General features: G+C 44.8%; 1 protein-coding gene across 2 annotated transcripts in view; it reads right to left on the reverse strand.

The window, feature by feature from the left end:
* Positions 1 to 26,277, reverse strand: part of LOC138102890 (microtubule-associated protein 1B-like) — a 162,127-nt gene that overhangs the window by 130,270 nt on the left and 5,580 nt on the right. For both annotated transcript variants that reach the window (XM_069000666.1, XM_069000667.1), the window contains exon 2: positions 11,331 to 11,432. In XM_069000666.1, the coding sequence (XP_068856767.1) occupies positions 11,331 to 11,432 (102 nt within the window). The remainder of the gene's footprint in view (positions 1 to 11,330; positions 11,433 to 26,277) is intronic.

The raw sequence follows: 26,277 nt of genomic DNA on the forward strand, positions 1-26,277 counted from the left end.
AATTTGCTCAAAGAGAAGACAAAAAAAAAAAAAAGGTGGAAGTGTCAGAAGTAACCTCCAATGTATTTAATAGCAGAGGGAAGCCAGGAGTAGTAGTAGAAGACTACAAAGCATCACTTGTCAACAAAGATATCCCTGACCACAGCTTTTTCTAAACTCATTTATTAAAGTTAAAATTCCTTGGTTGTTAGCTGCAGCATGGTTTCATAAAAGGGAGAAAGCCTGGAAGTGCCGGTACTGACAAGGTACCATTCACATTATACCACTAAATCACCTTGACTTACTGTGACATATAGGAAGATTGCAGGAGGAACAGCCACAGGGAAAGGAAGAAGTGTCATCTAGGATGAACACAAGCTTCTCTAAGTCTTGAAAACATCAGCCTAATATCAGAATTCAGCATTTCACACACTTTAGGAAAGTAGAAGGAAATAGGATACAACTTCTAAAATAAGCTGAAGAAAAAACAAATCAGGAAAATGGGAAAAATAGTTTCAGATGTCAGTGTCACAGAATAGTCTTTGTTCTATGCTTTGTTCTTGCAAAAACTGCCCTTGAAAGAGACACCAAAGCTGTCTCTGAAACATGGCAGTAGAGCCCTGCCTAAACAGTGCTGTGGCAAAGTTAAATACTGATGTGATGAGGAATGTAAGATAATCGCTCCTGATGGTCTTCTGAGAGACCCCATCACTCGTGATCACTCTGCTCCCAGGGACTGAAGTCTGAAGCTGCACTGTCCTGGGCAAATGTACCAACTCATCTGGTGCTTGTAGGATAGATCTACATAGGGCTGCCTTGCACCATTTCTTTCATTCTTTTCTTTCTTTCATTTCTGATAACAAAAGCTTTTAGAGTGCCCCCTTCTCTTAAAGTCATCCGTGCTTTTTTTTGTGACTACATGCTGCAGCAGGGATTTCTGCAACATGTATAGGACAGCGAGGCCTGTGGAAAAAATTGGGGACTGATTCTTGATAGATGTTTTAGAGATCTTTATTCTCCAGCCTCATGGCTGGCATCCTGCTGAAGAACTGCCGCAATCACGGGACCAGCAGGGTCTTCCCCTGGGCAGGGGAACACAAAAAAAACCAATGGGGAATGGGATTGACCAGGGAGTGGGGAAACTCTGTAGGTCATGCCTCTACCCCAGGGTCCTCTACCCCAGGGTCCCCTCCCCCAGGACCACATGGCAGGGGGGAGGAACCCCAACACTACAAGTCAAGACAGGAAGGGAGAAAGTGTTACCATACCAGGACTAAACATTGCCCTGGGCTGAACACACCACATGAACTACCATGTCCCTGGAAAGCAGCAGACACTGTGTTAAAATCTCATTTGAGACTCAGAGTACTTAGGAAGGCCTGAAAAGTACAGGAGGACACAGGTAATTTCATAGATACCCAGCTGTGTCCAACATCATCAGGAAAAAAGAATCAAGTTTGGAATGGACTGAAAGTTAGAACAACTCTGCAAATCTATAGTATGCTGTGCAAAACTGAAAAAAGTGGAGACCTGTAAAAACCAAAGTAAATCTCTAAGTTTCTTCCATATTATCTGCAAGAAACTGTTTCCTTGTTCTGGAATTATCTTTTAATTTAAATTAATTTAATTAAAGAGGGAGTACACAGGCCATGAAACAATCCAGAGTTCAAAATTACATTTTTTTTAGGTAAGTACAGCTCTAAAGTAAGATTGTATTATATTGTTCAATGCACTGGAGAGTAAGTTTACACTGTTTAAGAAAATTGAAATGCTTTGCATGTCCTTTTTTCTGTGATTATTGTCCTTGTGCCTGGCCTTGGAGGCTGCTTAGTGCAGGCTCTGACCTTGTGTTTTGCCCTCTTCTCTAAGCTGGTGTGCTGGTTTTAGCTGGGGTAAGGTGAATTTTCTTCCTAGTGTCTGGTATGGGGCTGTGTTTTGGATTTGTGCTGAACACAGGGTTGATAATATAGAGATGTTTTTATTATTGCTCAGCAGGGCCTGCACAGAGTCAAGGCCTTTTCTGCTTTTCGTACTGCCATGCTGGCAAGGGGGCTGAGGGTGCAGGGGAAGTTGGGAGGAGATGCAGCTGGGACATCTGACCCCAACTGACCAAAGGGATGTTCCAGACCATATGACATCATACTCAGTATATAAAGTGGGGGGAAGGAGGAAGGGAGGACAGATGCTTTGAGTGATGGCATTTGTCTTCCGAAGTCACCATTATGCGTGATGGGGCCCTGCTCTCCTGGAGATGGCTGAACACCTGCCTGCCCATGGGAAGCAGTGAATGAATTCCTTGTTTTGTCTTGCTTGCATGCACAGCTTTTGCTTTCCCTATTAAACTATCTTTATCTCAAGTTTTCAAGCTTTTATTCTTCCAATTCTCTCCCCAATCCCACTGGTGGGGGGGGGTGAGCAAGTTGCTGTGTGGTACTTGGTAGCTGGCTGGGGTTAAACAATGACAAAGACTTAGAAAACCTTATTTGTGACTCAAGACATGGGAGCTGAAGGTGGGATCAGTCTTTTCACCAGAAGAGCTACAGAACTGACATAAAATTGGAAGAGCTTCCAAAGGGTGCCTAGCTCGGCAAAGGGAAATTGACTTCCATGTGAAAGTCTCCATAGCTCATTAGAGTCATTCAGAGATTACACAGTCTAATATTAAACTACTAAGAACTTGGTTACCTCCTTGGAAGGGTTTGTTGGTTTATTTGTTTGTTAAATAAAACCCTAAGCATTCCACAGTTCTGATAGGCAGAATCTCCCACATACAGCTATGCAGGAGATGGGGACATAGGGACACAGGAGAGTCACTCATGTCACCATTATAGAAAAGCCCTCAAGTACCAAAGTACATAAACTTGCAACATGAAAATAATACTGAAATTCACACATTTATTTCTGAATATATTGTTTAGTTATTATTTTCATATAATTTTAACTTGATTTTGTCTTCTATCAGCAACTGGTTTTGAATCATAAACAGACTAATTCTGACCAGTAAAACATCCAAGAACCAGAAAAATAATGTCCTTACATTTATGAGTCAATGCTGCACACATGGATCCCACACAGACAGCATGCAAACCCAAGTCAACAGGAGCACTGGCTTTTCTTAACTCTAGGAACAGATTGCAAGCAGCAACTACAAGTCAAATGTACCTATCATGTCTTTTTGGTGGGACCATAGGGGGGTTTGATGCAAAAGCATGAGTCTCTTACAGAACTATCCAGCTTTCTATTTGTGACTGACTAAAGTGCATGTCTTTCTTACATATTGTCCTGTTTTCAGCTAGGGTAGAGTTAATTTCTTCTCAGTACCCATTACAGTGCTGTGTTTTGGATTCGGAATGAGAATGGTGTTGAAAACACACTGATGTTTTGGTTTCTGCTAAGTCATGTTGTCCTAGTTTGAAAGACAAGTGTCTGCCAAGGAAGGCGGGAACCTCCCATGGAATGGAAAATATGACCCCCTTCCCTCCAAATTTGAAATTAAGGGGCTTTCAGGCAAAGCTTTGGGAAAAGGAATAACAGTTCTTTAGTAATATATATATATGTATGTATAACATGGCAAACAAACAACGACGGCAGCAACAACAAACCAAAACAGAAACCCAACAACAGCCTTCTCTCAGCTGTCAAGCACTTTCCCCTTTGGTGTAGTTATGGTCACAGGCAGCAGGGGCACTGTTGGCTCCCGGCTGGGCAGGGCAGGTGAGATGATTCCCCTGTGGCTACAGGGGGCGCTGTGGCACAAGCTCAGCCACCTCTCTCCATGTGGTAATGGCGGGTGCACTGGCAGGCGAGAGAGAGAAGGGGCTTTCCTTTGCAAACTGACGGGAAGCAGCCGGTCTCAATGCCACTTGTGAAACTGAATGGACTGCAGCAGGAAACCTTGGAAGTAGCAAGCTGGAACAGCAGAGGCGGGCACACCCAAGGGTGACAAACAAAATGTAGCAGAAACTCTGAGGCCCTGCCTGAAGCAGCAGGGTGTCCTGGTGTCAGGTTACAGTATAGCAAGAAGCCCTGAAGCAACGGCAGAGAACAGTGGGGCTGGGTAGGGAATCGCTCTCCTGGATAGGTCACCCGCAATGGCTAGTCCTGGGGTCGGGCTGCACAGAGGGGGCGGCCCCAGCGGGGCGGTGGCGGGCTCCTGGCGCAGCACACACTGGCTCTGGGCTCCCAAGCAAGCAAAGGGGCAGAGAAGCAAGCCAGTAAGCTCCAGTCACAGTGCCAAAGGAAAAGAAAAAAACGGGCAAAACCCACAAGACAACAGTATCTCTAGTCAGACATCACACCGCATGGCCGCAGAGATGATTGCTCCACCGGAAGGAAGCAGCCACCCCTCACCCCCAACCCTTGCAGGAAATCCCAGGCTGGCTCTCACCTATCACAATACTCCCAGAGCCGGGGGGGAAGGGGGGAGGCAGCGACCACCCCGGACACAAAACCAAACCAAAAATGGATATGGGATAAAAAAAACCTCCCCAAGACACATGTTTATCCTAAGTCAAGGATTTTTTTTTCTTCTCATGCTCTGCCAGTCAGGAGGTTCACAAAAGAAACTGGGAGGAATCATAGCTGGGACAAGTGATCCAAACTGACCTAAGGGTTATTCCACACCATAGAATGTCATGCCCAGTATATAAACTGGGGGAGTTACCCAGAAGGGCGACCAATCTGGGTTCAGGCAGGGAGGTCTGGCATCAGTCAGTGGGTGGTGAACAATTGCATTGTGCATCACTTGGGGGTTTTTCTCTTTTTATTATTATTTTCCATTATTTTGTATTTTACTTTATTTGCAATTATTAAACTGTTCTTATCCCAACCTACAAATTTTACTTCAATTCTTCTCCCCATTCCACTGGGGTGGAGGAGAAGGGGGAGGGGGGGGTTGAGCAAGCAGGTGCATGGTGTTTTATCTCCAGGTGGGCTTAAAATCAGACAGTCCTTTTGGCATCCAATGTGAGGCCTGAAGGGTTGAGATAAGGACAGATCCACCTAGAGTGTGTTAAAAAAAAACACCTATTCATACAGACTATGAGGTACTAAGGGATACTCCCAGCAGTCTATAGACAGGAGCACCTGGATCTGCAGCCAGCACTAATGTATCTCTTCCAATGCTTTCTGCATTTGTCTCTATGTGGTTGATGATGGCTGGAGCGCCCCATGCTACTGTGAGGCTGATTGCAGCAGTTACAGTGGCACCTCTCATGCTACATTTGGTAACAAACATGTGCTCCCCATAACAAGCCTCCTTTTTTCCAGGCTAAACAACCTCAGTTCCCTCAACCATTCCTCACAAGACTTGTGCTCCAGACTCTTCCACCAGCGTTACTGCCCTTCTTTGAACAGGCTCCAGCCCCTTAATGTCTTTCTTGTTGTAAGAGACCGATTAATTTTAGAATAAGAATGCCTCAACATTGTTTGGATTTTATTTTGGACTGTTGGTTATAAATCTGTTCTTTCTAACGTTAATGAAAAGTATTAGAAAAGCTGCACATGTCTTGGCACTACCAGCACATGTCAACATGTGCACAAAAATGGCTGTCTCTGGGGGAAATTTCTCCTGACAGCCTACCAGGGTGAAGAGAGTCTCTATCACTAGGGTGACTCTCCAGGTGACCTTCCTCGGATAATAGGACCATGGGAGGGGTTACACAGTATATAAGAGACTGCCTCCAAGCCCCTAGCTGAGCTTCGCTCCTGGCTCCAGCCTTTGCTCTCTTTTGCCTGCTCCTTGCCGACCCTCCTTACCTGCAGCCACCGCTGTCCTGATCCTGCACCGTCCCTGCTGCAGCTTGCCGCCCTGCCCTTTCCCTGCTGCTGCCGCGTCTCCTGCCCGAGTGTTGTGTCGCTTAATGAGCGTCTCGCCGTCTGTTGCATGCAGTTCAGGCTGTTAGAATCATGCTGCGAGTGCTGCGCCGACTCGGCTCACAGCGCACGCATGCCACCTGCCGACCGAACATCGACAGTGTGCTGCAAACGCCATAGCAGTAACAGTGTCTCTCTCTCACTCTTTGTCTTTTCTATCCCCGTTAGGGCCATTTATTTTCTTTTATCAATAAACAGTTAACAGGTGTAATATTGACCTCATTTGCATCTAATTTCGCCCTAGGAATCTTTAGAATTCCCCCCGTCTCACTCTGGGATGGGACACTTGTAGTGAGGGATTGTAAGGACTTAAAGAGCACAGTTGCCTGTCTCAAACACTGTCAAGGCCACAGAAGGAACTTGCCATAAGATAAACCACTGCAGCAGAAACTTGAGATAAGCACAGAAGGGAGGAATTTGTGACAGGAAGGCACTAATTCCAGGCCTGGCAGAGGCAAGATCTGGTTAGCACATCCTGGTGAATGTATCCAGATAAAAATTCCCACTGTGGTGAACTGTGTGAAAGGAAGCAACTGCTTATACACATATTACCGGTCAAATAAAGATCACCCCAAGCTATGGGACATACAGCATCTGTGGCCACCAACAACCACCAAAGCCCCCTGAAATCTTGGAGGAAGCACACGGAGGACACACCCATCCTCACTTAGCATGCAAATTCACATATAAATTAGGAATATGCCTCTGTGGATACCCAGAACGTGGACTGGATAAGGTGGTACCACCGTAAGAATGACCTGGGGACCCCCACCACCAAGAAGCCCAGGGTGAAGAAGGACCAACAGGACACCACTGGATCCATGGGTGGTGACTATCTTCTGCATGATCTTTCTCTCTCTCCTCTTTTCTATTTCTTTCTATCTCTCTACCTCATACATTGTTAAATAAAATCTGTATTGTTGACTTTGGCATATGGTCTCATGGCATAGGGAATACAGTATCATAAAGTCACACCAGGACATCACCTTAATTAAAACAGATTTTAATCTATACAAGGACTTGAATACAAATCAATGATAGAGTCATGTATCCCAGGTGGAAGCTGATGGACAATGGCAGGTGTGGAAGTCTTGCAGAAGGGCCCTCAATGGCTTCATTCACACACAGAATTCTTTTACTCCATCTTTTGTGAAGCAGTATATTCAGCTTTATGCAGCTGAAACTTTTTTTAAATTAAGACTGGTAGCAACAGCTGCAATTTCAACATATTTCTTTCCAATACTCTCCACTTGCTCTCACTACCAGATACACAATTCCTTTTCCAGCATGTGTATGTTACAACTCATTGTTTGAAATTTTTGTCCTTGTGAAGTTATCATCAGTATATGACAGAGAAAACAGAGGTAAGCACTGGAGGGCCTATTTTAAGTCACGTTGCCTGTTGTCTTGGCAACCAGTCAATAAACTCTGTTACTCATTTTTCATCAGCACCGGACAACATCTCTGCAAGATTTGGTATTATTAAGGAATCTGCTAACAGCTGCTTTACAAAGTATCAGAAAATATCTGTTAGCATTTCCATTCTTAATTCTATTTTTCAGGGAATCATAAATCATCCATAAATTTCCCAGCAGCCAAATATACAATACACAAATGTCACTGTGACAATCCATTTCCTTGATAAGAGCACAAAAAGAGCGTTTGGATCTGGTCATGGTCCTTACAGTGTTAATATATACATTGTTTTTCACTACACATAGCAAAGGATTAGACCTCAAATTCCTCAAGTGAAAACACACAAATGCTTTGACAGACTGTCTTGGGGTGACTTGATGTTGTATTCCCTATCGCTACACTATGCCCAGAAATTAGTATATATACCTTTCTATGCTTTTAAACAGAGCCTGAGAGGGGGGAGGAAAAACTGAGCAAAACTTTTTCAAAGCAGTTTGCAGCTTGTTCAAGGTCACATAGAGATAGAAACTTTTTTTTTTCAGCTGTGGCAGGAGAGCGAGAGTGGGGAAAGCACCCAGCTTGCTTTTGGCCAGTTTTTTTAGCTCCTTTTCTTTCTCCAGAGAGAGACAGAGAGTTGAACTTTTGTTTTCCCAGGATTTTGTTTTTTCCTTTTTTTCCCCCTCTGCTGGACTGTTTCAACATCAGAATACATTGGGAGGAATTTCCACAGAGGCCTTGACCCTGGAGGTGGGCCCATCATCCCATCCCAGCTCCAAGGAGGGGGAAAGAGATCTACAGAAGGACTCTGAAATTTTCCCAGGTTTCTCTCAGCAGAGCGAGAGGTTTTATTATTTAGCATTGTTATCCCTTTTCCTGTGTGTTTGTTAAATAAATAGTTTTTATCTCTTTCACTTTCCTTCAAGGAATTTTTTTTTTTTCCCCGAACCTGGTGAGGGAGGGGTGGTTGTGACCTGACTTCTCTCAGAGGATATATTTCTAGATTTGGCCAAACCAGAACACAGACATTCTCTTGCATGTATCTTCTTGGACAGTGTGTTGCATATATTCTCAAGCTGCTTTGAGAAGCATACAAACATGTACTGAATTGGCACTACAATTACCATAATAAACATTATAATCAAAAAAGTTTCATCCATTAGTCAGACCTTACTATACTAAGAGCTGTGCAGACACACTAAATGACTCTCAAGAGTAAACTGTCCCTATGTTTGAGTTGCACAAAGAGTTCAATCTCAAAAGATTGAAAAAAAGGCTGTTTAATTAAATCCCACAGACTATCCCATCATCTTGGATGAATACTTTCCTTGGACAAGAGGTCACCTAGTGGGCTAGTTTGAAAACAAACCAGCGGGAGATTGCAAGTCAAAATTATAATTTAATGAGAAAATTAAAATAAATGCTATAGTACAAGAACACTGACAGAGTCAGGATACAACCTGACACCCTGTTAGTCAGGGTGGTAGTAGCAGTCCAGATAAAGTCATCCTGTTGAAGTAGTGATCCTGTAAAAAAGAGTCTGGTCTTCACCTGAACATCCAGGGGTGTAGCTCTTGTCCTCTGGGAGTCCCATAGGTAAGGGCTGTTTGTGCTAGTCCAAACCCCAGATTATATCCAGGTGGGAATGCTTGGCTCCTCCCCCTGGGTGGAGCATCTCACAATGGGTTGATGTAATTCTATGAGTCATGTGGTGGGTCCTTGATTGCCCATTAAACAGAGATAGCACCCAGAGGGAGTTATCAAGGATGAGTCATGGTAGGAGATAACGAACATTGCCCCACCTGCTTTAACAGCTTGTGAAGATGATAATAGAATACATGCTTTTGGTTACATCTTACATTGTAACCTAGGACACCTAGTTATCCAAATTCCAGAGAATTTCTGAGTTTAAGAGAATACATGTTTGCAATCTTCTTTATTATAAACATTGCCAGTTTCCCTGATTAAACACTCGAAATCCAACATTTGTTGAACAGAAATCAAAAATTCTAGAATTTTATTGACAGATGGCAAGAAAAAAACCCCTCCTTCCTATCAAAGAGTAGAGCAGACATAAAAGAGCCTCATAAAGATTCTACATCAGAGAACCACAGAGAGAATAGATAAACTAAAATATTGTCCTCTGATCTGTGCAGTGGAATTCTGAAGGTGTCAATGGGCTTCTCCACAAAATTTGAGAAATTAAATTGGTCAAGAGGGCTAGATTTATTCCTGGATGTTCCCTCTTTCCCAGTTTCAGGCTCCCTAAAAGCTCTTTCAACACATATTTTGGCAGCTTATTGTTTAAAGATTGAACATTGCTGAAAAAGAATGTTTTACTCTCTATAGATATGGAAAAATCTGCTATAATCTATGCTGCAAGAGGGACAATTATTAACACAAGACATTTGGTACATTATTCAAGACCATCAGGTCAATGATGTCATGCTAGCAAGACATCAAGACCTCTTTGTCAACAGTCTATAGCAACTGACCTTAGTAATGTGATGCAGTAGTATGATACAACATTTCATACCCCTTTTCACCTGTCTTGGTTTTGGCTGGGATAGAGTTCATTTTTTTTTTCTTAGTAGCTGCTACAATGCTGTGTTTGGGATTTGGTATGGGAATGATGTTGATAACACACTAATGTTTTGGTTGTTGCTAAGTAGTGCTTACCTGAAGTCAAGGACTTTTCAGTGTCTCACACTCTGCCAGTGAAGAGGTGCACAAAAAAGCTGGGAGGGAGCATAGCCAGGACAGCTGACCCAAACTGGCCAAAGGGATATTTCACATCATAGAATGTCATGCTCAGTATATAAACTGTGGGAGTTACCCAGAATGGGTGCCAATAACAGTTCAGGGCTGGGTTTGGTATCAGTCAGCAGGTGGTGAGCAATTGTATTGTGCATCACTTGTTTTTTGAGTTTTATCTGTCTCCCTCTCCTTTTTATTACCATTATTATTATACTTTGTTTCAATTATTAAACTGTTCTTATGTCAACCTACAGGTTTTACTTTTTTGTTCCTGATTCTCCTCCCCATCCCACCAGGATGGGGGGTAAGTTAGAGAGTGGCTGTGTAGTACGTAGTTGCTCATTGGGGTTAAACCATGACATCACCATACTTAAAAGATATTCCTGAAGTCAGAATTTATAACATTCATCAATACTAGGTTGTACTAGTCAATGTGCACATGGCCACAATAATTACATCAATGAAAGCAACCTATACTTCTTGGAGAAGGTTATATATTTTAATACAAAAACCAAGATTAATCTCTCATATACTCGCTAAACATTTGTGTTAAAGTAATGAGATGTTAGGAAACTTACCAAATACTTGATTTCCATGCACTGAGAATAAAATGAAATTTTACACTTCACAAAATTGTTGGGTTTTTAAATTTATTTTATGAATCCTCTAAAGGAAGGACAGTCTTGAAGAAAATGCATCAGAGGAGAAGATGTAGCCTTTAAAATTCTAGTTTCTTCATACAAGCCAAAGAAAGTTCCTGAGAGTCAAGGTAGACCCTCTACCCCTCAGCTTTTTCATATCAAGAAAAAGAGTCTAAGCCCTAAGGACAAACATAGGGTTTGAGCCATGCTCGTACAACAGCCATGATACCATTTCTGGCTCTATCAAATTGTAGAGCTAACCTTTCAGGTTATTTTCTGTATGTGCTCTACCTACCACAGTGAGGAACAGCTTCAGTCTCCAGGACTACTAGATTGGTGCTACATGAACAAACTGTTCAGTCAAAAAGTGAGTTTCACTTAACTTTAATAGTGGCCTAAAACTAACATCTACTGCCAAAATAATCATGGTGAGATACATGAAGCTAACCTAAAAGGCTGATTATTTAAATGTTTCAGACATTTCCTGTTGCCAGAAAGTTGAAACAAACTATAATTTTCAAGCTTTATTTTAAAACAAAGAAAAAAGCATTCATTGTAGAAAACCACAAATGAAAGAGGGCCATCCAATACCTGAGTGTATTTATTAATTCTGCTCTTAAAAAAAACATACAAAACAAAACTTTGACCAACATTTCCAAAACTCACCTTGAATTTCAGGAGAGAATCGAGCTGAATGGCGAGACACAAAAAGTTTTAGTTCTTGATCCAAGTTGCATTCAATCAAGCTTGTATCCCATGATCGGATTCCTAAAATTTAAAATGCAAAACATGTCTACCTTGATATAGGAACACTGTTTTAATTGATTATTTCTCCATTTACATTAATGACATTTGCATATTTCTCAATTCCAAAACCAACCTCCACTCCTTTCAAGCCATGCAGCTATCCCTTGCAAAGTGCTGAGCACTCACTAAAAGCACTCTGGATAGGGATCAGTCACAAGCAAGAGGAAATCTGCCTTTCCAAAAGGTAACAATCATTCAAGGCCCCTGATTTATGACTGCTGGTTTCAACATCCTAATAGCCACATTATGAGATGTTCTGGAATTGACTTTAAAATAGCAATACACTGTTTTATAAAACTGAAAAGACTGAATCACTCAGGGGATATGTTAGCCCTATTGCAAGACAACTGTATGAGGAAATAAAAAAGACAACACCTAGCATGTTGCAAATTAATATTTAAATACAAAATATTAAATGGCTGACTTCATTCAAAAGCTTTGAAGCATCCCATATTTAAATTAAAATTTAAGTGATCTTTTATTAACGAAATATCAAAATCCAAGTTTTAAGACTTTAAAATGCTATGCTTGGCCTTTTTTCTTTAAAAAAAAATACCTCATCTCTATTTCCCCAGATACTGAGGAAGTGAGACACTTGGCACATATATGATCATAAAATGTATTTTTCTGAAATGTATTTTTAAGCATTGAAATCTGACCAGAAAAAAATTAAAATCACTTTAGCCAAAATGCAAATTTATAGTTTCCTACCATAACATTATGATGACTAAATTAAAAAAAAAAAAAAAAACAACAAAAAACCCCAAAACCAAACCAAAACCTACAACAAACAAACAGAACATGTTTTAAGATTTTTCTTTAAAAAAATAAACTCTCTCAGACTTCAGGAGAGCAGACTTTGGTCTCTTCAGGGATCTGCTTGGTAGAGTACCATGGGATAAGGCCCTGTCTTGGGGTGACGTTATGATATGTATCCCATATCGCTGCCTATGCCCAGAAATTAATTTTTGTGCCTTTCTGTGCCTCTAAACTGAGCCTGAGAGGGAGAAGAAAAAACTGAGCAAAACTTTCTCAAAGCAGTTTGCAGCTTGTTCAAGGTCACATAAAGATAGGAGGTTTTTTTTCCCTTCCCAGCCGCGGCAGGGGAGCGAGGAAGCACCCGGCTTGCTGTGTTCCAGTCAGCTTTTGGCCAGTTGTTTCAGTTTCTGGTTCTCCGGAGAGAGACTGAGAGTTGGACCTTGCTTTTTTCCTTCTCTAGAATTCCAGATTTTTCTCCCTTTGCTACTGGACTGCTTTTCAACCTCAGAGCACATCGGGAGGACTTTTTGTCGGGCACAGAGGGCCTGGCCCTGGGCCAAGCCCCAGCTCCGAGGAGACCAAAGGGAGGACTCTAACGCTTTCCCAGGTTTTTCCTCCACAGCAAAAGATTTTACCATTTAACCTCATTTTCCTTTCCCGTGTGTTTGTTAAATAAATAGTTTTATCTTCTTCACTTTCCTTCGAGGAAAATTTATTTTTTTTCCCGAACCTGGTGGGGGAGGGGTGGTTGTGCCTTCTCTCAGAGTATATATTTCTAAATTTGGCCAAACCGGTACAAATTTAGTGGCGCCCAAGTGGGGCTCGAAGGAAAGTGAAAACCTGTGCTAATTACATTTTGGTTTGAATTTACTTATTCTGTGCTGGAGTAAAATAGTCATCATGTTGGTTGAGTTCATAACATTTCTCTGGCTTGATATATTCATGTATTTCTGGTCCGTAGGCTTGTTTAAGGTACTAGTGCCTTTCTGGTCCCTAGGCTTATTTGCCTATCCACAACTTGGTCCGATCTTATCCTTGATAAGGAATTTTTGCAGAGCAGGGACACGAATTCGGATTATTATTTTGCTGTGCTCGGTGATAATGATTTATAAGAAGTTGACAGAGGTACAGGCAGCTGTTCAAAGTGTGTATGATAAATGGTTTCTCCCTCCTAACCCCAGTCCTAGCTTCAGTAGCCTGTTTTGGGAATTTATTAGTAACTGCACCCAGATTGTTAGAGGAGGAGGAGATGGGGTTTCCCTTCCCTTTAAATTTGATAGGTTTTCTTTTGAGAGTGTTCAGTTTCTCCTGGATATTAAAGAGACCACCCTCCTGGTATTTAACCTGGTAATCTTCCTCTATATGATTCACAACTTCTCTAGAACGAGAGCTCAGATTTCCCGGGTGACTGCCGAGACACCTGACCCAGAGGTGGAACATCCTGAGTGGTGTGGGGAATGGGAGGATATGGGCCAAATCCTGAAGAAATTCTCTGACCCAATGGTTTGCAATTTTTCCCCTGAACAAGTTCAGAAACCAGCTGAGGTGGCGAAATATCTGAAAGAGAAATACAATGACAATTCTAATGCGAACAAGCTCCTTGCAATATGTTGGGCTTTGGCATATGCCTATCGCACACTGCAGCCAGTAAGGGTAGAGAGGCAGGAAGATCAATCAGCAAAGCCTGCAGATACCCCAGTCACTCAGGCTGCAGATAAACCAGACAGCAAGCCCAAACCAGATGGAGAGTCTAAGCCACTGACAGTGGCTCCTGTTACAAGGAAAAAGCACATAACCAAAACTGATCGCCCAGTGAAAGATGAGGATAATGCAGGGGAAGGAACCTCAAAAGATGCAGGGGAAGGAACCTCAAAACCACCAACTGACTCAGGCACAGAAACCATTACTGAGTCCATGTCCATAAAGGACCTTCACAGCCTAAGAAAGGATTACACCTGACGGTCCGACGAATCCATAATAAGTTGGATGGTCCGTATTTGGGATGCGGCAGGTGATGATGTGATGCTGGACGGTGCTGAAGCGAGGCATTTGGGATCCCTGTCACATGATCCAGTGATCGACCAAGCGATGAAAAGGGGGACTGACTCTACCAGTGTCTGGAGACGAGTTTTGACAGGCGTGATTGAAAGATATATGTGTGGAGATGATCTCTACATGCAGCAAACCCCGTGGAAGACCATAGAACAAGGGATCCAACGCCTGAGAGAACTAGGGGTGGTAGAGGTTGTCTTTGCAAATGACCCAGGATTGAGGAGTCCAGACCGGGCCAGAGTTATTCCATACATGTGGCGAAAACTCATACAACTTGGGCCACCAGAATATGCTTCTGCTTTAGCAATAATGAAACCGGACTACGGTGCGAATGAGACTGTGAAGGATATGGCAGTGAAGCTCCGAGCATATGCAGACTCTGTGCATGGCCCAACACATGCAAGGATCGCAGCTGTGGAAACACGTATGCAGAAAATAGAAGATGAAATGAAGAAGAATCACCAGGAGATTAAAGAGTGCCTTCTCCGCGGACGTTCCCCAGAGAGAAGGCACATCCCACGAAGTGAGCTGTGGAATTTCCTGTGTGACAGTGGGGAAAACACGAGGAAGTGGGGTGGACAACCCACTTCTGCTCTGGCAGCACGAGTGCGTGAATTGAAGGAGCGCAAGTCTCAGAAAGGAGGATCTACCAAAAAGGAAGTAGCACCAGTTGCCTGTAGCCAAACTGCCGGAAATGATGGAAAAGAGGATGGCATGTCCAATTCCCATGAAGGAACCTCTAAGATACAGGCCCAGGGAAAGAAGGATAACCAGGCATAGAGGGGCCCTGCCTCTAGCCAGGTAGAGGTTAGGGAAAACCGTGTGTTTTGGACTGTGTGGATTCGTTGGCCTGGTACATCAGAACCACAAAAATATGATGCCTTGGTTGACACTGGTGCGCAGTGTACAATAATTCCATCACAACATGTGGGGGTAGAATCTGTTTCTATTTCTGGTGTAACGGGTGGATCACAAAATTTGACCTTGGTGGAAGCTGAGGTGAGCCTGACTGGAACTGAGTGGAAGAAGCATCTCATTGTGACTGGCCCAGAGGCCCCGTGCATTTTGGGCATAGACTTCCTCTGGAATGGGTATTTTAGAGACCCAAAGGGACTCAAGTGGGCTTTTGGAATAGCTGCTGTGGAGACAGAGGGCAGTAAGCAATTGAACACTTTGCCTGGGCTATCAGAGAACCCGTCTGCAGTAGGCCTTCTGAAGGTGGAAGAACAAAGAGTACCAATTGCTACCTCGACAGTGCATCGCCGACAGTACCGGACAACTCGAGATGCTGTGATCCCCATCCACAAGATGATTCGTGAGCTGGAGAGCCAAGGGGTGGTCAGCAAGACCCACTCACCCTTCAACAGCCCCATTTGGCCTGTGCGCAAATCTGAAGGAGAATGGAGATTGACTGTGGACTATCGTGCCTTGAATGAAGTGACTCCACCACTGAGCGCTGCTGTGCCGGACATGTTGGAGCTCCAGTATGAGCTGGAGTCCAAAGCAGCGAAGTGGTATGCCACTATTGACATTGCCAATGCATTTTTCTCCATCCCTCTGGCAGCAGAGTGCAGGCCTCAGTTTGCTTTCACCTGGAGGGGTGTGCAGTACACCTGGAACCGACTGCCCCAGGGGTGGAAGCACAGTCCCACCATCTGCCATGGACTAATCCAGACTGCACTAGAAAAGGGTGAGGCTCCAGATCATCTGCAGTACATTGATGACATCATTGTGTGGGGGAACACTGCAGCAGAAGTGTTTGAGAAAGGAGAGAAAGTTATCCGGATTCTCCTGGAAGCTGGTTTCGCCATCAAGAAGAGCAAAGTCAAGGGACCTGCCCGAGAGATCCAGTTCCTGGGAGTAAAGTGGCAAGATGGACGACGTCAGATTCCTGTTGAGGTCATCAACAAGATCACTGCAATGTCTCCACCAACCAACAAGAAGGAAACACAAGCTTTCCTAGGTGCCATAGGCTTTTGGAGGATGCACATTCCTGAGTACAGCCAGATTGTGAGCCCTCTCTACCTGGTTACCCGCAAGAAGAACGATTTCCATTGGGGCCCCGAACAGCAACAAGCTTTCACCCAAATCAAGCAGGAAATCGCTCATGCGGTAGCCCTTGGCCCAGTTAGGACAGGACCCGAAGTGAAGAACGTGCTCTACTCTGCAGCTGGGAGCCATGGCCTGTCCTGGAGCCTCTGGCAGAAGGTGTCTGGTGAGACTCGTGGTCGACCACTGGGGTTTTGGAGCCGAAGCTACAGAGGGTCCGAAGCCAACTACACTCCCACAGAGAAGGAAATCCTGGCAGCCTATGAAGGAATCCAAGCCGCCTCAGAGGTAATTGGAACTGAGGCACAACTCCTCCTGGCACCCCGACTACCAGTGCTGGGGTGGATGTTCAAAGCAGAGGTTCCCTCTACCCACCACGCCACCAATGCCACATGGAGCAAATGGATTGCTCTCATCACACAGCGCGCCTGTATTGGAAAACTGAATCGCCCTGGGATTTCGGAAATAATCACAAATTGGCCTGAAGGTGAAAACTTTGGTCTCGCTGATGAAGAAGAACAAGTGACACGTGCTGAAGAAGCTCCACCGTACAACCAACTGCCATCAGAAGACACACACTATGCTCTTTTCACCGACGGTTCTTGTCGCATCGTAGGGATGAAATGAAAGTGGAAAGCAGCCGTATGGAGTCCCACACGACGGGTTGCAGAAGCTACTGAGGGAGAAGGCGGATCAAGCCAACTCGCTGAACTCAAAGCTGTTCAACTGGCCCTGGACATTGCTGAAAGAGAGAAGTGGCCAAAGCTCTACCTCTACACTGATTCATGGATGGTAGCCAATGCTCTGTGGGGATGGTTAGAGAAGTGGGAAAAAGCTAATTGGCAGCGTAGGGGAAAACCAATCTGGGCTGCTGAAGAGTGGAAAAACATTGCTGCCCGAGTAAGAAAGCTGGTTGTGAAAGTCCGCCATGTAGATGCCCATGTCCCCAAGAGTAGGGCTAATGAAGAACACCAAAACAACAAGCAGGTAGATCAGGCTGCAAAGATAGAAGTGTCACAGGTAGACTTGGACTGGAAACACAAGGGAGTGTTGTTCCTAGCTCGATGGGCCCATGATGCCTCAGGCCATCAGGGCAGAGATGCAACCTATAAGTGGGCACGAGATCGAGGGGTGGATCTAACCATGGACAGTATCTCCCAGGTGATCCATGATTGTGAGACATGCGCTGCAATCAAGCAGGCCAAGCGGGTGAAGCCCCTGTGGTATGGTGGGCGGTGGTCCAAATACAAGTATGGGGAGGCCTGGCAGGTTGATTACATCACACTGCCTCAAACCCGCCAAGGCAAGCGCTATGTGCTCACAATGGTAGAAGCCACCACTGGATGGCTGGAGACCTACCCTGTGCCTCACGCTACTGCCCGGAACACCATCCTGGGCCTTGAAAAGCAAGTCCTTTGGAGGCATGGTACCCCTGAGAGAATTGAATCTGATAATGGGACTCATTTTAAGAACAGCCTTATTAACACCTGGGCTAGAGAACATGGCATTGAGTGGGTGTATCACATCCCTTACCATGCACCAGCTGCAGGCAAAGTGGAACGGTGCAATGGATTGTTGAAAACCACTTTGAAGGCACTAGGTGGGGGAACTTTCAAAAATTGGGAACAGCATCTAGCAAAGGCCACCTGGTTAGTTAACACCCGAGGTTCCACCAATAGAGCTGGTCCAGCCCAATCTGAATCCCTGCATACAACAGATGGAGATAAGGTCCCAGTAGTGCATGTCAGAGGTCTGTTAGGAAAGACTGTGTGGGTAAAATCTGCCTCGAGTACAGACAAACCCACCCGTGGGGTTGTCTTTGCTCAGGGACCTGGTTGCACATGGTGGGTAATGCAGAAAGATGGAACAACACGTTGTGTACCACAGGGAGATCTGATTGTAGTGTGAAATGCTTGTATACCCCTGCTTGCTGATTGTCACTGTCACTGTTCGCATATAGCTGTGCACATATATATATATGTATATATATATGTATTAATGTGTGTGTAGAATTAGAATATCTTAGTTTGGGCATTGAGCCAACAATATGGGATAAGGGGTGGAATGTCTTGGGGTGACGTTATGATATGTATCCCATATCGCTGCCTATGCCCAGAAATTAATTTTTGTGCCTTTCTGTGCCTCTAAACTGAGCCTGAGAGGGAGAAGAAAAAACTGAGCAAAACTTTCTCAAAGCAGTTTGCAGCTTGTTCAAGGTCACATAAAGATAGGAGGTTTTTTTCCCTTCCCAGCTGCGGCAGGGGAGCGAGGAAGCACCCGGCTTGCTGTGTTCCAGTCAGCTTTTGGCCAGTTGTTTCAGTTTCTGGTTCTCCGGAGAGAGACTGAGAGTTGGACCTTGCTTTTTTCCTTCTCTAGAATTCCGGATTTTTCTCCCTTTGCTACTGGACTGCTTTTCAACCTCAGAGCACATCGGGAGGACTTTTTGTCGGGCACAGAGGGCCTGGCCCTGGGCCAAGCCCCAGCTCCGAGGAGACCAAAGGGAGGACTCTAACGCTTTCCCAGGTTTTTCCTCCACAGCAAAAGATTTTACCATTTAACCTCATTTTCCTTTCCCGTGTGTTTGTTAAATAAATAGTTTTATCTTCTTCACTTTCCTTCGAGGAAAATTTATTTTTTTTCCCGAACCTGGTGGGGGAGGGGTGGTTGTGCCTTCTCTCAGAGTATATATTTCTAAATTTGGCCAAACCGGTACAGGCCCTGGAAGAAAAAGTGGCCCAAGAAAGCTGGTTGATATTCAAGGATCACCTCTTCTGAGCTCAGAAGCAATGCATTCCAGAGAAGAGAAAGTAAAAAAAAAAATGACAGGAGCCTTGCGTGGATGAACAAGGAGGTCCTGGAAAAATTCAAACACAAAAAAGATGACTATAGAGGGTGGAAGTAGGGACAAGTATCCTGGGAGGAATACAGAGAGATTGAGCAGCCAGGGATCAGGTTAGGAAAGCTAAAGCCCTGATAGAATTAGATCTGGCCAGGAACATCAAGGGACACAAGGAAAGCTTCTATAGGTACATTGATGATAAAAGGAAGACTAGGGAAAGGGTGGACCCTCTCCGTAAGGAAATGGGAGACCTGGTAACTCAACATATGGAGAAGGCTGAGGTACTGAATGATGTTTTTTGTTGCTGCCTGTCCCAAGCTTCCCCTCCCCTTCCCAAAGACAGTTGCCTCTGCCATGTGCTCTGAACCCCTTTGTTCTAAGCGCGGGCAAAACCAAATGTAACTCAAACTCTTTAGCAGCGTCTGATTGGCCGGTCACCCTGAGTCCACCCCCAGTCCTCCCCTTTCCCCTTCTCCGAATAAAAGAGAAGATCAAGGGAGGCCCCGCCCTCTTTTGGCTCTGCTACCCTTTCTGCAAAGATCTCTTGTTGTCTGTTTCTTTTGAAAGCTTCTAACTGCGGGAAATTGAGCGAGCAGAGAGCTGTATTTCCCCCTCTTTGCTTCTGCTAGAGGTATTTGCTTTGCAGCTGATACAGTTACCGATTTTAGAGCTACTAAAGTGCTAGATTGCCCGTGCTACCTCTCTGGGTTGCTCGAGGCTTTCTAAGGCATTGAACTACAAGCGCTAGCCAGTAAAAAGCTGAAAAGATACCTCCTCAGTTTTTGCCTCAGTCTTCACTGGCAAGTGCTTCAGCCACACTGCCTGAGTCACAGAAGGCAAAGGCAGGGACTGGGAGAATGAAGAACCAACTGCTGTAGGAGATGATCAAGTTCAGGACCTGAAGGTGCACAAGTCCATGGAACCTGATGATGAGATGCATCCATGGGTCCTGAGGGAACTCGTGGATGAAGTTGCTAAGCCACAACCCATGATATTTCAGAAGCCCGGTGAAGTTCCCACTGACTGAATAAAGGGGAAACATAACCCCCAATTTTAAAAAGGGAAATAAGGAAGACCCAAGGAACTACAGGCCCGTCAGTCTCTTCTTAGTGCCTTGCAAGATCATGGAGAAGATCCTCCTGGAAACTATGCTAAGGCACAAGGAAAATAGGAAGATGATTGGTGACAGCCAAAATGGCTTCACTAAGGGCAAATTGTGCCTGACAAATTTGGTGGCCTTCTGTGATGGGGTTACAGTGTTGGTGGATAAGGGAAGAACAACTGACTTTACCTGGACTTGTGCAAAGCATTTGACACTGTCTGATGCAACATTCTTGTCTCTAAACTGCAGAGACATGGATTTGACAGATGGACCACTCAGTGAATAAGGAATTGGTTGAATGGTTGCACTCAAAGAGTTGTGGTCAATGACTCAATGTCCAGTGGAGACCAGTGACAAGTGGCATTCCCCAGGAGTTGGTATTGGTACTGGAGCTATTTAACATCTTTGTCAGTGACATGGACAGTGGAATGGAATGCACCCTCATCAAGTCTGTCAATGACATAAAGCTGTGTGGTACAGTCGACTCACTGGAGTGATGGGATGCCATCCAGAGGGACCTTAAGAGGGTTGAGATGTGGGCCTGTGCAAAGCTTATGAAATTCAAGAAGGCAAAGTGCAAGGTCCTGCATGTGGGTCAGGGCATTTCCAAGCAGAAATATAGGCTGGGCAGATAACGTGTTGAGAGCAGCCCTGAGGAGAAAGACTTGGGGGTGTTGGTTAATGAGAAGCTCAGGACTTAGCAGGGCTGATTGATAGAACTTTAGATTAGAAAGGGGTAAAGGGACAAAACCAGGCTTGCCAGTGATAAGCAATGGGACATGCCAAAATTTGAGGGACTAAGTACTAGTGAGATCCTTCATTCTGCTCCACGAGTTGTTTGCTACACTGAATTGCACTTGAAGTGTTTCTACACCACCATGAACAGCATGAGGAACAAGCAAGAGGAGCTTGAAGCCTTGGCCCAGTCCTAGAGATATGACACCATTGGCATAAGCAAAATCTGGTGGGATGGGTCTTGTAACTGGTGTGCCATGATGGATGTTTACAGGATCTTCAGGAGGGATAGGCAGGGCAGGCAAGGTGGGGGAGGGGCATTGTATGTAATGGAGGGGCTGGAATGTATGGACATTGGGAGGAATGGGTTAAAAGCAGAAGACTAGTGAAGCAGATTGTATAGAGATCAAGTGACCTTGCAGCTGGAAATTTCTCTAGATAAGCCTGTGTGAAAAGCAGGCCAGTGATCCTCTAGCATGGACCGAGTTTAACAGTGCCTGTGTCTTCACTTGAGTGCTTCTGCCTGGGTTTTGCTTTGGGGATCACCCAGTTAGTGAGATAACAGAAATAAATTGATTCTTTGTGTTCTAGCCATGAGTTTGCAGTTGTTCTAGATGCCTGCCTGTGTCAACTCACACAACAGAGCTTGCAGTTGGTGATGGCATGGTTGAGAGCTTCTGGGTAAGGATTAAGGGACAAACAAATATAGTGGATATCATTGTGGGAGTCTACTATAGGCCACCCTGCCAGGACCACAAAACCCATGAATTATTCTAGTCATTAGTGGGGTTTTGCAGGGCTCTATCTTAGGCCAGTACTCTTAATTGTCTTCATAAATACTAAGTTTGCCAATGAAACTGAATTGGGAAGAGCTGTTGATTCCCTCAAAGGCAGAGAGACCCTGCAGAGGAACCGTAACAAATTAGAGGGCTGGACAATCCCCACTGTTTAACAAAGATGAGTGCCGGATTCTGCACCTAGAATGGGACAACCCTGGATGTATGTACAGACTGGGGAACGAGAGGCTGGAGAGCAGCCCTGCAGAAAGGGATCTGGGGGTCCTGGTTGATGGCAAGTTGAATATGATTCAACAGTGTGCCCTGACAGCCAGGAGGGCCAACCATATTCTGGGATGCATCAAGCACAGCATCACCAGCTGGTCAAGGGAGGTGATGGTCCCACTCTACTCTGCATTGGTGTGGCCTTACCTTGAATATTGTGTGCAGCTTTGGTCACTGCAATATAAGAAAGATATTAAACTATTAGAGAGCGTCCAAAAGAGGGCAACAAAGATGGTGAAGGGCCTTGAGGGGAAGCTGTATGAAAGGTGGCTCAGGTAACTTGGTCTGTTCAGCTTGGAGGAGACAGGGGAGACCTCATTGCAGTCTACAACTTCTTTATGAGGGGAAGAGGAGGGGCAGACACTGATCTCTTCTCTCTGGTGACCAGTGACAGGACCCGAGGGAATGGCCTGAAGTTGTGTCAGGGGAGGTTTAGGTTGGATATTAGAAAAAGGTTCTTCCCCCAGAGGGCGGTTGGGAACTGGAACAGGCACCCCAGGGCAGTGGTCACAGCACCAAGCATGCCAGAGTTCATGAAGTGTTTGGACAACACTCTTGGGCACATGGTGTGACTCTTGGGGATGGTGCTGTGTAGGGCTGGGAGTTTGACTTGATGATCCTTGTAGGTCACTTCCAATTCAGCTTATTCTGTGACTCTAGGGGAGGATGAAAGTTTGGTAAGAAAGTTTCACAGATATGTAGGCTTGGCAGAAAGATCTCTGAATGTAGAAACTGAGGATGAGATAGAAATGAAAGCAAGTTTTGATATAGAGTAAAAGATGTTTTGCTGAAACACTGATCACTGAATAACTGCGAAGGCAAAGGTTGGAGATGAGTTGGAAGGAGATTTTTATGATTAGGGCAAAGGTATGTGACTACAAACAAAGACGCTTTTCACCAAGTAAATGAGTCTCAAGAAGAGCCTAAGTAAATAGAAAACATATTTTTACCAAGAAAGAGAGATATCGCAGGCAAACAAGAAATGTCGATGTAGCAAGAAGAGAGGTCTGAGAATTTTCCACTGTAAGCTTAAATTGTAACATACTTACTCTTGTGATTGGATAATAACGACTATAATATGGTAATGGTAGTAGCTATGATAGGCTATAGGCAAATGTAAAGGTATTGTGTATGGTGCTTATTGGTTGTTATGTATTTAGATATTCAGCAAAGAAAAGTATATAATGCTTTGTAACTTGAACAGAAAGCGACTTCAGGTATGCCTACAAGCTGTAGCTGACAGCTGTAGGGCTGGCTCTGGATACCCACTCCCTGGACTGCTGTAACTTTGCCTACGCAACAAACAGCTTTTAAGTGAGCCGCCTGAAGTCCAGACATCCTTCATCGACACTTCTCCTATATGTGACTCTTGTCATTCATGTGGATAGAGATGGCCTCCAAAATGAGGTGCTCCAACACCTTTCCAGGGGTCGATGTGAGGCTGACTGGCCGGTAGTTCCATGGGTACTCCTTGCCCTTTTTGAAGCCTGGGGTGACATTTGCTTTCTTCCAGTCCTCAGGCACCTCTCCTGATCGCCATGACCTTTCAAAGATGATCGTGAATGGCCTAGGTATGGCATCCACCAGCTCTCTCAGCACTTGTGGATGCATCCTGTCAGGGCCCATGGACTTGTGGATGACAAGCTTGCATAGGTGTTCTCTAACCTAATCCCCCTTGACCCAAGTCTTTCTTCAAAGATTCACACAATCACAGAATGGTTAGGGTTGGAAGGGCCCTTAAAGATCATCTAGTTCCAAGCCCCCTGCAATGGGCAGGGACACCTTCCACCAGACCAGGTTGATCAGAGATCCATCCAGCCTGGCCTCCAGGGATGTGGCATCCACAACTTCTTTGGGCAACCTGTTCCAGTGCCTCATCACCCTCACAGTAAAGAATTTCTTCCTAATATCTAATCTAAACCTACCTTCTTTCAGTTTGAAGCCATTCCCCCTTGTCCTGTCACTCCATGCTCTTGTAAATAGTCTCTCTCCATCTTTCTTGTAGGATCCCTTCAGGTACTGCAAGGCCACAAGTAGTAGGTCACCCTGAAGCCTTCTCTTTTCCAGACTGAACAGTCCCAATTCTCTCAGCCCTTCCTTGTAGAAAAGGTGCTCTGTCCCTCTTATCATCTTGGTGCCCGTCCTCTGGACTCACTCCAACAGGTCGATGTCCTTCCTGTGCTGGGGACCCCAGAGCTGGATGCAGTACTCCAGGTGGGGTCTCATGAGAGCAGAGGGGCAGAATCAAGTCCCTTAACCTGCTGGCCACGCTGCTTTGGATACAGCCCAGAACACAATTTGATTTCTGGGCTGTGAGCGCACGCTGCCGGCTCATGTCCAGCCTCTCATCCACCAGCACGTCCCAAGTCCTTCTCAGCAGGACCGCCTTAAATCTGTTCATCGCCCAGCCTGTATTAATAGCAGGGGCTGCCCTGACCTGGGTACAGCACCTTGCACTTGGTCTTGTTAAACCTCATGAAATTCCCATGGGCCTACTTCTCATGCTTGTCCAGGTCCCTCTGGATGACATCTTGTCCTTCAGGTGTGTCAACTGCACCACTCAGCTTGCTGTCATCAGAAAATTTGCTGAGGGTATACTTGATGCCTTTGTCCATGTCATTAATGAAGATATTAAATAACACTGGTCCCAATACAGACCCCTGAGGCACAGCACTGAGCCATTGACCACTACCCTCTAGATTCCTTTACCCTGATCTCCTGGGTCAGAGATCCCTGATATGATTCCAAGTTTGACATGTTCCAATAATGTGCGCTTGCAGCCCAGAAAACCAACTGCATCCTGGGCTGCATCAAAAGAAGCATGACCAACAGGTCAAGGGAGGTGATTCTCCCCTTCTGCTCAGCTCTTATGAGAACCCCACCTGGTGTACTGTGTCCCACTCTGGGGCCCCCAACATAAGAAGGCGTGGTCCTGTTGGCAAATGCATAAGGGATTGCATGGGAGGAATTGTCTAGTGGCTCCTCCCTACATTCCTGAGCATATCTTTGCATGAAATTTTTGAGTTAAATCACTTTGGGTTTTGGTACCTTTGGGGTACAGAAATGCTTCAAGAGCTGTGTGGTCAACCCCTTACCATGAAACTAGCACTAATATTTCTTCTCATAACTCTTGTCAGGATTTCAGGCTGCAAACCTTATTGTCAACACTGCCTCTCATGTTTTATTCTCTTTCAAGGCAGCAGCAATGTCAAGTCTTGCACTGTCAGAAACCATGTTGTAGGGCTGAAGGTAGAGAAGGAGAAAGAGGGGGAAGAGCAGAGAAACCAGATCTGTGCTGGTGGTTTCCCATTACAGCTCTGGGTAGGTGAACCTTTACATTTCAAGAGCCTGAAGCCTCTTCAGGGGTAATTCATCCAGGGCTTTTTCTTGTCAGCATCCCAGTCAAGGTAGGACCATGCTTCTTACTGTGATATGCTACCAACTATTAAGCAGCTGCCATTCGAAACTAAATAATTTTGGAAATACAGTATCGCCTGTATGTTTCATAACCACTCAAGAGAAAAATAACTGAACTATAACCGGCCACCTCCACTTCCTGAATTATGCATCACTGTTCATAGGCACAAGCAATGAGAGTCTTCTGTAAGTCTCCTCATCTTAATTTCTCAAAAAATCTCTTGGCCATATGGTGCATTTTTGGAGTGTAGTCCTGCCAGACAAACACAGCTCAGTAGGCTTTAACTTTTTCCAGGTCTTGGAAATTTCTGAGAGCAAGAAAGTAATGATGATATAATACCACAAGTGTAAAGCACATATGAAAACTCTGACTAGCAAACTGACATTGATCACAAAGCTGAAGTACATTGAAAAGAAGTTTGTGTGAATCGACATAGGCAAGTGGCCAGAACAACCACAAAACCACAGCTGAAATGCAAAGAGTAAATTTATTTCACTACCTGGCTAACTGGAGGATCCTGAAGCAACACCCAGGTAGAGACACAAGTGGGAACACAGGCACCATTAGGCTCAGTCCATTCTGACAGGTGGCAGACCTGCTGTTTGCACCAATTTATCAAGGGCCCATGCACGTGCTTTTTATGATCTCTGAGCTTTGATCTCTCTCCTAAAACAGGGAGCTCAAGAATGTCCATGAGAGTACCTCCAAGTCTCTCCAAACACCTACGTTATTTCTACACAGAGATTCTACTTCTCAAAACAGACAGAGGATAAACAGCAGTAAGCATAATA

The sequence above is a fragment of the Aphelocoma coerulescens genome, assembly GCF_041296385.1.
Source record: "Aphelocoma coerulescens isolate FSJ_1873_10779 chromosome W unlocalized genomic scaffold, UR_Acoe_1.0 ChrW_unloc_scaf_4, whole genome shotgun sequence".
NCBI lineage: Eukaryota > Metazoa > Chordata > Aves > Passeriformes > Corvidae > Aphelocoma > Aphelocoma coerulescens.